At 32.4% G+C, this 17018-nt stretch overlaps 1 protein-coding gene across 3 annotated transcripts in view; it reads right to left on the bottom strand.

Moving 5' to 3' along the window:
• LOC114346442 (glutamate receptor ionotropic, kainate 2-like) overlaps positions 1 to 17018 on the bottom strand; it is a 793663-nt gene that overhangs the window by 160108 nt on the left and 616537 nt on the right. For all 3 annotated transcript variants that reach the window (XM_050656454.1, XM_050656452.1, XM_050656455.1), the window contains exon 10: positions 5569 to 5673. In XM_050656454.1, the coding sequence (XP_050512411.1) occupies positions 5569 to 5673 (105 nt within the window). The remainder of the gene's footprint in view (positions 1 to 5568; positions 5674 to 17018) is intronic.

Below are 17018 nucleotides of genomic sequence, written 5' to 3'. Positions count from 1 at the left end.
GCGAAATTTATTAGTCGTTATACGGGCTCTGATTGGGTGTTGAAATGATCTGTCAATAATAAATAATTGTTCAATATAAGGTAAACAAATGTATAATATATTAGTTTTATTGTTGTGAGGACAGAAACAAAAATGTTAATAATTGTAGTGATTTTTAAATAGTTTTTAAAGCAACAGGCACGTAATAATTGTAAATGTATCATAGGTACCTACATAATTTGAGTACCATCAAAATTTCTATCAATATTCACCTAATATATTGTTTTCTTACTCTATGTTTTGTTGTATTTTTTCAATTCTAATGGTAGGGGAGCAAAGTATGCTAAATGTGCAGTCACTCGAGCGCTTTGGGGACCTATTGGGTTGTGATTATTAGGCCCTAAAACCAAAAAAAGTTAAGTAAAATTTTCCATTTTAGCGGGCGCTTGCCATTTTTTAATTAAGTTTTCCATTTCCATTAATCGTTTTTTCCGAATATAGCGCCATCTATCCATAATTCGAAAAAATGTTTCGAATAAAAGTTGCTTATTTTTATGCAGAGAATTCAAATCTGCAATAAAAAATGGGGCTCCCATTTAAGATGTTAAAGTAACCCCCCACCCCACCTCTGTGGGGGGTCGCGTTTGGTACCATTTAATATATTTTTCAAAAATATTAAATAAGTGTATTTTGCAGTTTTTCGATCTAATAGTTATTTACCCCCCACCCCTCTCTGTGAGGGGTCGTGTTTAGTATCTATCGATAGATTTTTGAAAAATATTGAACGTGTAGTTTTTAGTTTTTCGATCTGACGTTCATTTCCCGAAATATTCGCCTTTTTCTTGTGAAACTTTGTGACTCACCAATTCCCTTACGCCCCGCTCAAATCGTCAGATTTTTTAAATATACACTGTTTTGCATGTACTTAACTTACCTTATCTTAATCTGACAATTTCGAGTATTTTTAAGGATAGATTTTTTTTTTCGGGCCCCCCTAAACGAACTCCCCTGTGTTAAGAGGTATATGGCAGAGGTACATCTGCAGGGTACCACGTTTCTCCCCATATGATAATCTGACGCGCTCGAGTAACTGCAAAAATCCCCGCTTGGGCTCCCCTACCATAAATCATTTCAATTCAAAATCAAAATAATTTGATTTACATCATTCAAAAATGTCACAAGTTTAATCCGCTTAGTTAGTCGATCTTCGCACATAATGACACACTGTCTCCGTGGCGAAGCGTTTAATGCGGGTGAACCCCAATACAACGCCAATACCAGCCGCGCTGTTAAGTTGGTTCAAATCCCAATAGAAACTTTTATTTTTTTATTTTTTTTATCCATTTTATGATTGTAAGTATATTTATTATATAATTTTATTTTCAGAAAATACGTATTTAGTTAAAAATTTTTCCGACAATTAATGTTCAGTAATCATTTGTGGCATTTTTAATGTGTTTTGTGTGTGTTTTATTCTTTTATTATTTTAATTTTTGGCACTGTTTTAATAAAAATGTTTGAGAAGTAGTAAGTATAAATTAGTTTTATATTTATATAAAATATAAATAAAAAGTATATTAATTTCGTTTATAATCATTGTATAATCATATAATAGAAGTATAACTTCTTACGTGCGTACAAAGTACACACACATTCTTTTTATAATAACACCAGACATTTAAGTTCTTAAAAAATTTTAAAAATCTTAATTTTTTTCTTTTCAAATTTTGTTTATTGCTTTTAGTAATTTTCAAAGTTTGTTAAGTATAATATAGATATTTATTCACCACTTACAATTTCATTATAATCTTACTAATAAAAGTAAATAGATGTTATGATTTCCACGTCTTTAGTGGCGTTAATTCAATGTAGTATACATACATAACTGTTTTATGTGAAAATGAAATTGTTGTTTTTACGATTCTTCTTAAAATTTCATCATATTTTCTCACCTTTTCAACATTCCTTACTTCAATAAATATTTCAAGATCAAAATTAGCAGAATCGATCCAGTTGGTCTTGAGTTATAAAAAAATTTTTTAATGGCATGGACTAGGTGTCAATCAACCAGTCACAATATTGACTGATATGCAAATAATATGTTTTTATATGTCATATACATATTATAATTTGATATATCATTTTGTTTTTATAATAAACTTATATATGTATGTTATTATGTACAGGGTGTTTGGTAAAGAATGGGCCATAGCTTAACCTTAGATTCCTGAGCTTAAAATAGGTCGATTTAAGCTAACTTACCTTAGTACGAAAGTTGATAATAACAGAAATACAGGGTGTCAAAGTTAAACTTTTATTTTATTTATTTTTGAATACTTTCTGATAGGCATGGGACAACAACACGAAATTTGGTAAGTGGTGCTAGTAATGTACATGTACACCCTACTAAATTATGTTAAACAAACGTTTCTGGCTATTACCAGAGGCGTACGACGGGGAACGTGAATGGTTGACCCTTCCCAAATTCTACACCACTGGCGGAATTGCTATTTTAGTGCAATTTTTTGATTCTCCAATACTTTCTATGTAAAAAATATACTCTTTATTCGTAACGATAAAGCCATTAGTCTTCGAGATATTTAAAGCTAAAAACGAAGGAGCATAATACATTAATCAAAATAAGTGTGCCTTTTCATTTTTAACTTCAAATATCTCGAAAACTAATGACTTTATCATTACTAATGAAGAGAATATTATTTGCATAGAAAGTATTGGAGAATCTAAAAATTATGCAGTGGCGTAGAATTTGGTAAGCGTCAACCATTCACTTTCCCCTGTCGTACGCCTCTGGTAGTAGCCAGAAACGATTATTTAACATAATTTAGTAGGGTGTAAAGTGCCTACACTTTCTGACAAGTATCACACGGATATATCAAATTATTTTAAAGTATTCTTTTTTTTTAATCATATATCCTTTATTTAAAACTTTAAGAATTATGTGTGCCCGGTACTATAAAACTATTTGACATATCCTTATGGTACTTGGCAGAAATTGTAAATACTGTACACTATACTAAATTATATTAAATAATCGTTTGTGATTAATCCCAGAGGCGTACGACAGGGGAAAGTGAATGGTTGACCCTTCCCAAATTCTACGCCACTGATGAAACTGATATTTTAGTATAATTTTTAGATTCTCCAATACTTTCTATGCAAATAATGTACTCTTCATTCGTAACGATAAAATCATTAGTTTTCGAGATATTTGAAGTTAAAAATGAAAAAGCACACTTATTTCGATTAATGTATTATGCTCCTTCGTTTTTAGCTTCAAATATCTCGAAAACTAATGGCTTTATCGTTACGAATGAAGAGTATATTTTTTACATAGAAAGTATTGGAGAATAAAAAAATTTCACTAAAATAGCAATTCCGCCAGTGGCGTAGAATTTGGGAAGGGTCAACCATTCACGTTTCCCCGTCGTACGCCTCTGGTAGTAGCCAGAAACGTGTGTCATAATTTAGTAGATCGTACAATACCAGCACCACTTACCAAATTTCGTGTTGTTGTCTCAAAATAAAAGTTTAATTTTGACACCCTGTATTTCTGTTATTATCAACTTTTGTACTAAGGTAAGTTAGCTTAAATCGACCTATTTTAACCTCAGGAATCTAGGGTTAAGCTATGGCCCATTCTTTACCAAACACCCTGTATACCTCAAGGTTACTGCAAGCGTCTCGATATTTCGCGTCCCACTAAATATGATGTTCGGTCCCTGCAAAAACAACATACTGAGCAATAATAAGTATTAACCCTTTAATCGGCAAGACCGGCTGCAGACGGTCTTTACTCTAATCTAAGTATTTTTTCAATCACAAGTGTGATTGAGCTGAACGATGAAGACGTTTGTAGGCAATGTAGGCACTGAAAATATGAAACAAACGAACGGTTTGAACGTTATATCTTTATTTGCTTTACAGCAGCTATCATTTATGTCGAGACAGTCCTATGATTCAGACGCTACAATTATTTGTGTCGTGGGCAACAACAAAAATTTTTAGAAAAGTACTTTCTGGTTGAGAAATAAACATGAAATTTTTGTGATGAGTAGTTATTATGCATAAGTACCTTTTTATTGATTTAGTACTGTGTGTAGAGGAAATAAGCAGGGAAGTTGAAATACCGCGCATTTAAAGAATGCCGTCTACAGACGTTCTTGTCTCTTGGTGGCAAAATTTGTCTCATCTCGTCTTAGTATTCCGCGTGTTTTTATTCTTTATTTTACCTACTAACCGTGCGCTTTTATTTTTTATGCAGAAAATGGAGGGTACACGTGGTTTAGAAGCATGTAAAAGAGCATGGACAGCAGGAAAGGATTAGATGTGTCTACTCTGAGCGAAGAAGAAGTAATAAACATTATGGATTCGTTTACGGATGAAGAAGATGTCGGTGACGAGACAGTGATCCGCATTACGAGTATGATGAAATAACACTTGAGGATGATATTTGTACAGGCTGGGAACTTATCACTGAATATCAGTAGTACTTCGCTCAGTTCGACTGATGCTACAGTTATAATAGCACAAAGTTCCACTCCTGATACGGTTATTTAGAGGTTAGAGATGAATCTCCACCAACCACAGCAGCAGAAACAGTAGAAGTGACATCAGAAGACACAACCACAGTAGCAAAATGGCGAAAGAGCTGTGTGCTACTTCTGAAAAACGTCCTGTTGGACGACAATCGTCCGTTCCACAGCCATCCAGTAGTTCTGCCGTCGTGTCGGTAGACGAGCTGTTCATCATGTGGATAGTGTAAGGTATGACAGATTGAATCATTGGCCTGAATGGGGATCGAAAAAAATCGTGAAAACTTCGTATAAAATCTGACACCCATTCCTTTTGCACGAAGTGCAACCTTCATTTGTGTAAAAGGAAAGGTAAAACTTGCTTGACAGAGTATCACACCAAAGCCTGATGCCTTTTTGTTTATTTACATTTAACTTTTTATCAATAAAAATATTATTTTTGTACTACTAATAAATTATGGTGTTTTCATAAATTTTCCTTCTGAATGACAAGACCGTCTGCAGACGGTCTACCATTTGTTGCTCTGGCGACCAAATCAGACACAATATATCGCCAAACTGACCTCAGATTTGTTTTTCCCACATCAAAATTAGCCTAAAACCAAAATTCCTGAAACTTAAAACCTACTATTTGTATCATGCCGATTAAAGGTTTAACTTCAAATACATCGCTCTTTAAAAATTCACATTTTTCGACAAACCATATATTTGTATACGACTTAAACATGTTTTTATAATCTATGGTTGCATTTTGGGTTTTATACATTACAGAACTTTTTATGAGAAATGGCTTTTTTCCTTAAATTAATAACAAAAAAGTTTTTTTTTATATGGTTCTAACTTATTGATATCTTGCATAATACAATAAATTTTTTTCTAAATTCAAGAACAAATTACGATCACAAATTTCTAGAGTTAAATTTAAAATAACGCTGGCAAATTTTTCTGACTTATAAAAGGTGAAAGCTAGTGTCTGTCTTTCTCTTTAGCCTATTCCATTAACATACTGACCTAGAACTCTTTTATTCGCACTTACCTTGAAAAGAATGCTGATCCCAAGATTCATGAAGGGTTTCGTGAAGTCTATGACGCTCTCCCGGGCATAGTTGATTGTCATCGATCCCACGGCCAAATCTGCTTTCTGGTTGATAGCGACAAATGAAAAAAGGAAACTGAATGAAAATGTTATATCTTTAACTAGGAATATCAAATTTTTAGAAATAAAACAAAATTATATTTTTTAAAAAATATTTCTATATAAAATGTCATTTATAAAATTAGACGAATTTATACTCCAGTAATACTGTATTATGTATTTATCTATGAATTTATACATCTAGCCGATTTTACATGTTTATTTTCATTATTTCATTCATAGTTATTTTGACCAATAGAAACCTACAAAAATCTAAATTTCAGCGATTATTTCATTCATATGAGATTCTGACCAATAGACAGCTACAGAAATAAAAATTGCAGCGATTATTTTTTAATGATTTTAACTTCCAATCGTATAGTAAGATTTTTGGTCAGGTGTTTAATTCTATCCAATCAGATTATTATTATAATAATAATCTGATTGGACAGAGTTTTAAGAACTGTCACATTTGACTTGCATACTATCCGTTCACTTTGACAAATTGAAAAATGTGTGTCACAATAATTAAGATCAATGTCACTGACTGTTTTTATATAAAGACTTGAATTTTATATGTAAGTAGTAAAAAATAATCTTACGAATATCACACGACAGTAAGAATAAATAAGAAAATAATGCTTCATTTTTTCTCAAATTTGTTGTCACTGGTCAATAGCCACTCGAGCCCTGCGGGCTCTCGTGTCTATTGCCAGATACGAAAAATGTCGCATTTTCGAAAAAATGTCGCATTATTGTCAATTTATTCTCACTCTCTTGTGATATTATACCTGATTATTTCATTCATAGGAGATTCTGACCAATAGAAAGCTACAGTGACATTAATGACAATTAATGTTTTAAAAATTATAAAAGTGATGACTTTCAACCGTAAAATAATTATAACAACTAATGTGTTTAGACACAACAAACGTGTGTGTAATTGTACTAATTTGTACTTACATAAATAAATTACAATAAAATTTTGGTTTTTAACAGTTTTATTCATGAAATAATCGCAACAAATTGCACTCGATCTCTAAAATTAATATAGAATTTTTGCCCTCGTGACACTTTGACATAATTTCACTCGCCTTCAGCTCGTTATTATTAAATTAAAACTGTCAAAGTGTCACTTGGGAAAAATTCAGTCATTTTAGAGCTCTTGTGCAATTACTACTGATTATTTCATTCATAGGAGATTCTGACCAATAGAAAGCTACAGAAATCTGAAATAAATCGATAATTTTTGATAATCTGCCGTCGTTAAGTATATTACGTCAGATGCCCTTCGTTGCTACGAAAAAATACATTCAGTGACATTAATGACAATTAATGTTTTAAAAATTATAAAAGTGATGACTTTCAATCGTCAAATATTTATAAAAACTGTGTGTTTAATGGTACTTACATAAATAAATTGCAATAAAATTTTGATTTTGAACAGTTTTATTCATGAAATAATCGCAACAAATTGCACTCGACCTCTGAAATTAATATAGAATTTTTGCTCTCGTGACACTTTGACATAATTTCACTCGCCTTCGCCTCGTGAAATTAAAACTGTCAAAGTGTCGCTCGGGAAAAATTCAATAATTTCAGAGCTCTTGTGCAATTACTACTGATAATATCCCGTCGTTAAATATTACGTCAGATGCCCTTCGTTACTACGCAAAAATGAACATTCAGTGACACTAATGACAATTAATGTTTTAAAACTTGCAGTGGCGGCTCGTGATTTTTACAATAGGGGAGGCTATAACTAACTGTAAAATATCTAGACAAATTTGCACTAGCAAAAAATCCGCCAAAAAAATCTAATTTAATGACCTATTTTTTTGACCATTTTTTATTTACATTTTATAATATCATAATTCATAATTTCATAATATCATATCATGTTAAAAATAGTGAGTCTTATTGTAAAAGTGTATTACCAAAGATTGTGTCGTTTATTCGTTAACAATTCTATCTCTGTAAGTAGATATGCATATCAAAATAAATACAGATTTAAAGTTTTGCAGTCCATACAGGTTGGAGGTTCACATTTTTTAAGATACTCAAATGATTTTTTTTTAATTCTAAAAGTGGCCTACTGGGAATCTAAAACCTGGTAAATTACCTATATTTTGCTTTGCATTACAGATATCGGAAAAAGTTATTTGAACAAGTTGTTCCAAATATTATTCTAATCCCACATACCAAATTTCATCGCAAAATTCGCACTTTTAGTTTTTTCATTATTTGTAGTCAGGATCCTAAAATCGGAGAGGAGGCTGCTGGCCGATCAGCCGCCCTTGCCCAATCTCCGGGCAGCGTGTGCGTTAAGCGATAATGCAGCTCTAAGGAGACCGGGTCTCCTTAAACGCTGCTGGGCTGCGCGGAGCATTAGCAAGTGAGATATTCCGGCCAGCAGCCTCCGCTCCAATTTTAGGATCCTGACTACAAAATAATGAAAAAACTAAAAGTGCGAATTTTGTGATGAAATTTGGTATGTGGGGTTAGAACATTATTTGGAACAACTTGTTCAAATAACTTTTTCCGATATGACTAACGAGAAGCAAAATAGCAAAGTAAACACAACAGTGTAGCATGTGTAAAAAATTTATGGGGACCTTAGACTTTTTAGGCTAAGCCTCCCTTGCCACCTCTGACCAGCCGCCACTGACAACTTGTCAACATCAAGAAACAGGTTTAGCAAATATTCAGGTGAAAATATCAATAAAATATTAGTTGAAATGATCTAAAAAGACAGTTTTATTCATGAAATAGCCTCAGCTAATTACATTCAATCTCTAAAATTATTATCGACTTGTTGCCCTCGTGCCACTTTGACATAATTTCACTCCCCTTCGGTTCGTGAAATTAAAACTATCAAAGTGTCACTCGGGAAACAAATCGATAATTTTAGAGCTCTCGTGCAATTACTACTGATCATTTTTTGATGATTTTAATTTCAAATCGTGTAGTAATATTTTTCATCACGTGTTTAAATTCTGTTCATTCAGAATATTATTATACTGGGAATAATCTCCTTACATTATTATACTAAGAATAATAGGTCTAGATACCGCGTATGAAAGAAAAGTTGATTAATAGCAAGCTGAAAATTTGTTAATAGCTTAAGGTCGGACAAACTTTGATATATGGGAACACTGGAACAGGGGAAGTTTTAATTGTGGAACAGGTTAAAAATTTGGAACGGTCAGACCACGAAAACGGCACATTTATTTTGTCCGACTTAAACTCTCCGAACAGAGATTTAACTCTCATGCAAAAATCAGACTGCTATTTATCACCTGTCATGATTCCTGTCATTTGACATATTCTACATGTTCCACTCATTAAAACGCTCATTTGGTGATAAATAGCAGTCTGATTTTTGCATGAGAGTTTAATCTCTGTTCGAAGAGTTTAAATCTGTTCTTTCGGACAAAATAAATGCCGTTTTCGTGGTGTGACCGTTCCAAATTTTTAACCTGTTCCACAATTAAAACTGCCCCTATTCCAGTGTTCCCATATATCAAAGTTTATCCGACTAGACACCCTTAAGCTATTAACAAATTTTAAGCTTGCTATTAATCAACTTTTTTTTCATACGCGGGATCCAGACCTATAATTTTTAAGTGTTTTGTTTCTGATTAATTACAACGAGTTTTATAGTTTTGACAACTGTTACATTTAAGAAAATTAACCAAAATAAACTTTTAGTTGATCTGCATCTAATGTCAAATTGTCACGAGGGAAATACAAATAGACAATTTTTAGCTCTCGAGTGTAATTCGGTAAGTTTATTACATGAATAAAACTTCATGTATAAATAGATTCAACTAATATTTTTTATTGATATCTTTGTCTGAATATTTGCTAAGCCAGCTCATGCTGTTCACTTTGACAAATTGTAAAACCGTAATTGTGATAAATGTCACATAATGTTTATTTACAGAGAGTTGAATTTTGTATGTGAGTATTAAAAAATGATCTTGCGAATATCACACGATATTAAGAATAAATAAGAAAATAATGCTCCAGCTTTTTTCTCAAACTTGTTGCAATTCGGCAATAGTAACTCGACCCTTACGGGCTCTCATGTCTGTTGGCAGGCAACAAGTTTTCGAAAAACTGTCGCATTATTTTCAATTTATTATCACCCTCCTGTGATATTAATATTAAAAACATTTTTCAAGAGCGTAGGCGTAAAATATCGTGCCAATGCTTTTTAAATGCATTCATTTTTTCGAATCCTGAAAGAACTAATAAATACTTTTGAAAAATTTAAACGAAAAATGAAAGATTACATTATTACCGAGGGCCGAAAGTCCCTTAGAATAAACAAAAAGTTTTTTTTGAATGAGATATTCGAAATTAAAGATCACATTGAATTTTCTGTTCTTTCTCACCCCTGTAACTCATTAAAATAATCATTATATAAGTTTTCAGGGACTTTCGGCCCTCGGTAATAATGTAGTCTTTCATTCTGCGTTTAAATTTTTCCCAAATGTTTATTAGTGTTCTCAGGATTTGAAAAAAATAAAAGCATTTAAAAAGCATTAGCCCGAAATTTTGCGCCTACGCCTCGAAAATGCCATATGGAACTAAAGAATTGTTTGGATAACCAAACGATTCTTTTAGTAACCATTTTAGACCATTTTAGTAAAATTCTGCCATGACCTTCGAACAGTCCAGACCTTAATGTTATTGAGATATTGTGGCGTAAGGTGAAACAGAAATCGGCGATGGTCTCCCAGTTACCTGGATGTCAGGATGGACCTCTTCTCCTGTAGTTTTATGGAAATTTCACCATATCACCAAACCAAATCAATGCAAAATCGTTAATCGTTTTTAGGGCCGCTGAGCACTAATATCATGTAGGTGATGGTGTCCGGGACATCTGATGCCCATAATTAGTTACATTCGGAGTTTTGTTAAAATTCGATATAAACTCAGTGCAAATTCAATAATTAGGGTCGCTGATTACGAATATCATGACGGCACCGGTACATGGTCTCTGACGCACCTAATGACTAGGACAGGCTTAATCTCCATTGAAATGTTACATTTAGGGTTGCATTTCGTAGAGCAAGGGTCACCAATTATATTTCCTGAGGGTCCGTTTCGAAAGCCTATGACACTTCCGGGGTCCGGAGTTAACACTGCCTGTCTGGTTGTTCCAATTCGGTAAACAAATCAGAAGGATGCAGTGCGACATTCTTAGACAGAAATTGTTTTTAACAGTTTTTTAATAAATCCAAAACATCATCTTTTTTGCTCTCGAAAATATGTTTTTAGCATTTTTGGGTCATCTTAAACAGAAAAGATTTCATTTTTCTCAAAACTTAATAGATTTCAAGTTTTAAGCGATTTATAAACTGAAAAATGCGAAAATAAGCATTTTCAAAGCTTGAAAATTCATGTGTACATTATTATTTTTGCGGTTTTTGCTGCCAACGTCTCTGTCACTCAATATATCATCAAGTACAGGGTAACCTATCTAAAACTAATCAAATCAGCTAAAAAAGCCTACTATCAAAATCGTATGGAAAGCTCTAAAAGTGTTGCAAAAGAAACTTGGTCCATAATAAACGATCTTCGAAATAAAACTCACGCAGTTCAAACATTTGCCCTTCCAGACCCGGAAAATCTAAACGAATATTTCGTTAATGTGAGTAAAAATATAACTTCTACTATTTTGCCACAAAAAGATCCCATTTCCTATCTCCCCAATTCAGGAGTGTTCTCGAATTCAGTCTTTTTAAGACCAATCGATATATCTGAACTGATCCAAACTATCAATAGTATCAAAAGCAAATCATCCTGTAGTACTGATGGACTATCCATAAAAATCTTCTCAAATCTCACAGAAAATGTGTTGGAAAACCTCGTCTCACTAATTAATGATTCCTTTGAAAGAGGCAAATTCCCAGAGTGCCTAAAGATAGCCATTATTATTCCCCTTCATAAGGGTGGTGAAAAATCTAATGCTTGCAACTATAGACCTATTGCCTTACTACCGGTACTTTCAAAAATTATTGAGAGACTCATAAAAACCCGTCTTATGTCCTTTCTTACTGATAACAACATCTTATCCCAAAATCAGTTCGGCTTTTTAACTAATAAATGTACCACTGATGCCTTGTTTTCTGTGTTTCATGAGGTTTACCAAGCACTAAACAATAATCTTTATACTGCCACTGTTTTCTGTGACTATGCCAGAGCTTTTGATTGTGTAAATCACAACATTTTGATTAAAAAACTAAATTTCTATGGGATTCGAGGTATTCCTTGAATTGGTTCCAATCTTACTTGAATAATAGGAAACAACTAGTTAGAGCAAATGATACTGACTCTAGTCTCAAAAAAATTGTATGTGGAGTACCACAAGGTTCAGTATTGGGTCCTCTACTGTTCCTTATCTTTATAAATGACATCACTAACTTAAAAATCGAGGGAAAAATTTTTCTTTTTGCTGATGATACCAGTATCACTTGGAGCAACTCAACTATTGCATCTCTTCATGCAACTATAACTTCTGATTTGCTTACGATAAAAACCTGGTCTGACTCTAATTTACTCTCTTTTAACGTGGATAAGACAGTAGCATTATCCTATAAAAGTGCTCTTCAACCCCTGCTTGTTAATAACAGCCAGATCTCTACCGTTGATCCTGTAAAATTTCTTGGTATTTTTTTAGACAGCAACCTCAAATGGTCCCTTCATATCGATGTGTTAAGTAAGAAACTCGCCTCAGCCTGCTATGCTATAAGATCTGTTTCGAAAGAACTCAATTTAGCATCTTCTAAACTAACATATTTTTCTTTGTTCGAGTCTCATCTTCGATATGGTCTTCCTTTTTGGGGTTCTAGTACAGCTGCCCAATTAGATGTTATTTTTAAATTACAAAAAAGAGCAATAAGGTATCTGTTTGGCCTCAGAAGAACAACACATTGCAGAAGTTACTTCAAAGATCACGGCATTTTAACCCTTACATCTTTATATATTTTAGAAACTGTTTGCTTAATTCGTAAACACATGCATGTCTTTCCAGCAAGGCCTCGTCATGACTACTCCACCAGAAATTCAAATTTTGATGTCTATTTACCGATCCCGTCCTCTGAGTTAGTAAAGAAGTCTATATTATATTCCGCAAAAAAACTATACAACCATCTTCCTTTACAATTCAAATCTGCAACATCTTTCCCCAAGTTCCGTAAAATGACAAAAGCTCATCTATCTAAAAGACCATATTATTCAGTAGAAGAGTTTCTTAATGACTAACTAAGAAATTACAGTAATGTACAAGTAACCAAACTTATCTATATTTGGGTGTCACATGCAGCAGCTTAAACTTATTAGTTCCTATGTCTATAAATAGTTTACTTTGTTGTATATTCACTTTGCAATTTCTATAAATTGTTGCAATATATCGAGTTTGTTTTTTTTTTCTTTACTTTATTAACTTATATTTTGTATGTATGTATATTTTTTTTTTATATTGACGATTTATCAAATTTCAGAAAATTGTATTTGTTATTGTTATTGTTAGATATTATTTATTTATTTTTTCTGACTTTAATTAAGCTTTGTCCATAAAATTTGTATTTTCAGTGACAATAAAGCATATTTCTATTCTATTATAAGTCCCGATTACTCGTTAGAATCTTAAAATTGAATTTATAAACTTCAATTTAGGCATTTTGCAACCTGAAAACTAATAATTTACATATGAGTTTTCAAACCTCGAAAATGCGTAGGTATTTTCACATTTTTCAGATTTTAAATCGCTTATAACTCGAAAACCGAAAAAAATGACAAGAGACCTTTTTTAAATACAATTTTCGGGGCTAAAAGGTAATTTTGAATTTGTATAAAAAAAAATTGTTTTGCCCGGCATCCCGGGCCCCTTCTGATTCGTTTAAAAGGGAATCGTTTCTGAATCGTTTAAAAGGGACATCTTTGAACAGGAATCCACAAAAAAAAAACGAATCAGAAAATTTGTCATTATTTGCAAAATTAAATTATCAGTGAGAAAAATGACATTTTTTATTATGTACAGCCTGTCTGAAGTTTGGAGTGAGTTTGGTGCAACTGATTCTCATTGGGGAGTTGAGATATTAATCTGTTAGCTGAGATCTGTACCGATTTTTAATAAAGTTCATTCTTGATAAAGCGGTTTCGCACACATAAGTTGAGTCAAACATAATATACAATTTCATGGCCAAACATTTTCAAAATTGCCAAACGCTATATTCTGAATTTAATGACGGTCCGCACAAAAGTAGCTCACGGTACGGATGCGGACCGCGGTCCGCTAATTGGTGATCCCTGTCTTAGAGGAGTCAATTTTATTCTTTTAATGTGTAGGGGGTTCAGTAGAAGCTGAAGTTCAAGTTTTTGGGGTCGCCACCCTTGTCTCCCGGCCGCCATATTGGAAAAAGTGGTGCAAAGGGCTTTCGCGCTGTATCTCCTAAACTAGCAATCCTACAGATAATTTAATTACACATAAAATGTAACAAATTAAATTTTCTACAATTTTATGTCAATTACTTTTTATCGCCAAGTGACCAACAAAAAAGTTATAAACAAAAATAAGAGAAAATTTTGTAACAAGTTTCCTTTTGGATGTTTTAACTTTTTTTCCGTTCATTTAACAATAAAATAACATCATAGCGATTTTGTAGAGGATTTTTCAATGAACAATTTTCACTATAAAGTTGTTTAATTTTATTTATTATCTAGGTTTTACAGTGCTCCAAACTTGACCAAATTCTCGAATTCTCATAGGAACACAATAAAAATATATATTTTTCTATCCATAATATATTAGGCGAGCGGCATCAACCGTTATGCCGACCAAGAAAATCAAGTTTAAGGTGAATGACCAATTTTGGTCTATTTTTATGTTTTCGAGGTCGCTGAATCCGAATATGTAGTTTATTTTTATCTAGAGGTGGTGGAACATGTTCAAAAGTCAAATTTTATACAAAAAATCCAAAAATCAATTTTGATGATATTTCAAATTTACCTCGCTGTATCTTTGGTCGCTGTAAATATTTCCTTTTGAAAATTTTACTGTGTCATATTTGAAGTATGTAGATAATAATAAAGTTTTTCACATTATAAAACACATTAAAAAAGGAGTTGTTAATTTTTAAACATCATATTTCGTTAGTTTCATGTTTACTTAAAAAACATGAGTGACAAACTTTTTTTATTATAATTTTAACCAACACAACAATAAAATATAATTCATTATTAAGTTTTTGGAAAATTTTAAGACAAAATATATATACAGTGAGCACGTAAAAGTTGGAATAAATTCATTTTCTCGAAAATGGACGATTTTGGAGAAAATCCTGAAACAGGTTAATTTTTAGTTTTAAATTACCACCTTTTGGCATTTATATCATACTAGTTACGCCACCCATTTAGGCGCGATGACGTCATCGATGATTTTTTTAAATAATAATAGGAGCCCGTGATAGCTCATTTGAAAAGTAATTCAATTCTCTATTCAGTAATATAAAAATTAACATAATTATTTATACAGGGTGTCGAAAAACAATTTTTTTGAATTAAATTTATTGACATAAAAAGAAGAATATGTGTAATTTATTTAATTCAAACTACATTTTACTGCTCTCAGAAAACAGAAAAAAATGTTTATTTGAAAAAAAATTGCTTTTAACTTAAATTAAATGCTCAAATTGTCGAGAGGCAGGTGGGTGGCTGCTTTAATATCTATTGAATTTGCAAAAAACAATATTTATTTGTCAAATCAACATTTTTTCCTGTTTCTGATAGCAGTAAAATGTATTTTGAATTAAATAAATTACACAGATTCTTCTTTTTATGTCAATAAATTTAATTAACAAAAAATTACTTTGGACACCCTGTATAAATAATAATGTTATTGTTTAGATTGCTGAATAGAGAATTGAATTACCTTAGAAATGAGCTATCACACAACCCCTATTCTCATTTAAAAAATCATCGATGACGTCATCACGCTCAAATGGGTGATGTCACTAGTATGATATATATGCCAAAAAGTCGTAATTTAAAAATAAAAATTGACCTGTTTCGAGACTTTTTTCCAAAATCGTCCATTCTGGAGAAAATGAATTTATTCCAACCTTTACGTGCTCTCTGTATAATAGGAAAAAAGTTATGTTACTTCATAGACAAGCGGCACAACCAAAAAATCGCTTAAATCTCGAGATCCTGACCACGGTGAGGTGAATGGCTAATTTTGATCATACTTTATGATTTTGATATAAAAAATCTTTTTTTGCTCTTCTTAAGAATTTTGCATTTTGCGGTTGCGTCATTCTTCTTCTGAACCGGCGAATTTGTCCTCAAACAACTTCTTGGGCCCTTTCTATATATGCTTAGGGTTATAAGTTTTATAGTGGGGAGAAAGGTCAAAAACAGAATAATAATAGCATAGGAATGTTAAAATGTATGAATAAAAAATACCTATATATAGATAGAAAAGTAAGCCTAACTTTTGTTTTTATTGTATCCCTATGAGCATTCGAGAATCTGGTCAAGTTTGGAGCGCTATAAAACCTATATACATAAATAGAATTAAACAACTTTATAGTGGAAATTGTTCGCTGAAAAAACCTCTACAAAATTGCTATAGTGTTATTTTATTTTAAAATGAACTGAAAAAAATAGGTCTGGATCCCGCGTATGAAAAAAAAGTTGATTAATATCAAGCTGAAAATTTGTTAATAGCTTAAGGGTGTCTAGTCGGACAAACTTTGATATATGGGAACACTGGAACAGGGGAAGTTTTAATTGTGGAATAGGTTAAAAATTAGGAACGGTCAGACCACGAAAACGGCACATGTATTTTGTCCGACAGAACAGACTTAAACTCTCTGAACAGAGATTAAACTCTCATGCCAAAATCAGACTTCTATTTATCACCAAATGGGCGTTTTAATAAGTGGAACATGTAGAATATGTCAAATGACAGGATTTATGACAGGTGATAAATAGCAGTCTGATTTTTGCATGAAAGTTTAATCTCTGTTCGGAGAGTTTAAGTCTGTTCTGTCGGACAAAATAAATGTGCCGTTTTCGTGGTCTGACCGTTCCAAATGTTTAACCTGTTCCACAAATAAAACTGCCCCTGTTCCAGTGTTCCCATATATCAAAGTTTGTCCGACTAGACACCCTTAAGCTATTAACAAATTTTCAGCTTGCTATTATTCAACTTTTTTTTCATACGCGGGATCCAGACCTAAAAGGTATAACCTCCAAAAGGAAACTTTTGGAGGCATAGATATATAATACTCTAGATTGCGCCCTGTGATCTTAAAATGGGTGACGGTTGCGACAGA

This window comes from Diabrotica virgifera, chromosome 7, assembly GCF_917563875.1.
Source record: "Diabrotica virgifera virgifera chromosome 7, PGI_DIABVI_V3a".
Classification (NCBI taxonomy): Eukaryota; Metazoa; Arthropoda; class Insecta; order Coleoptera; family Chrysomelidae; genus Diabrotica; species Diabrotica virgifera.
The sequence above is the reverse complement of the archived record's forward strand: the minus strand, read 5'-3'. Positions and strand labels throughout refer to the sequence as shown.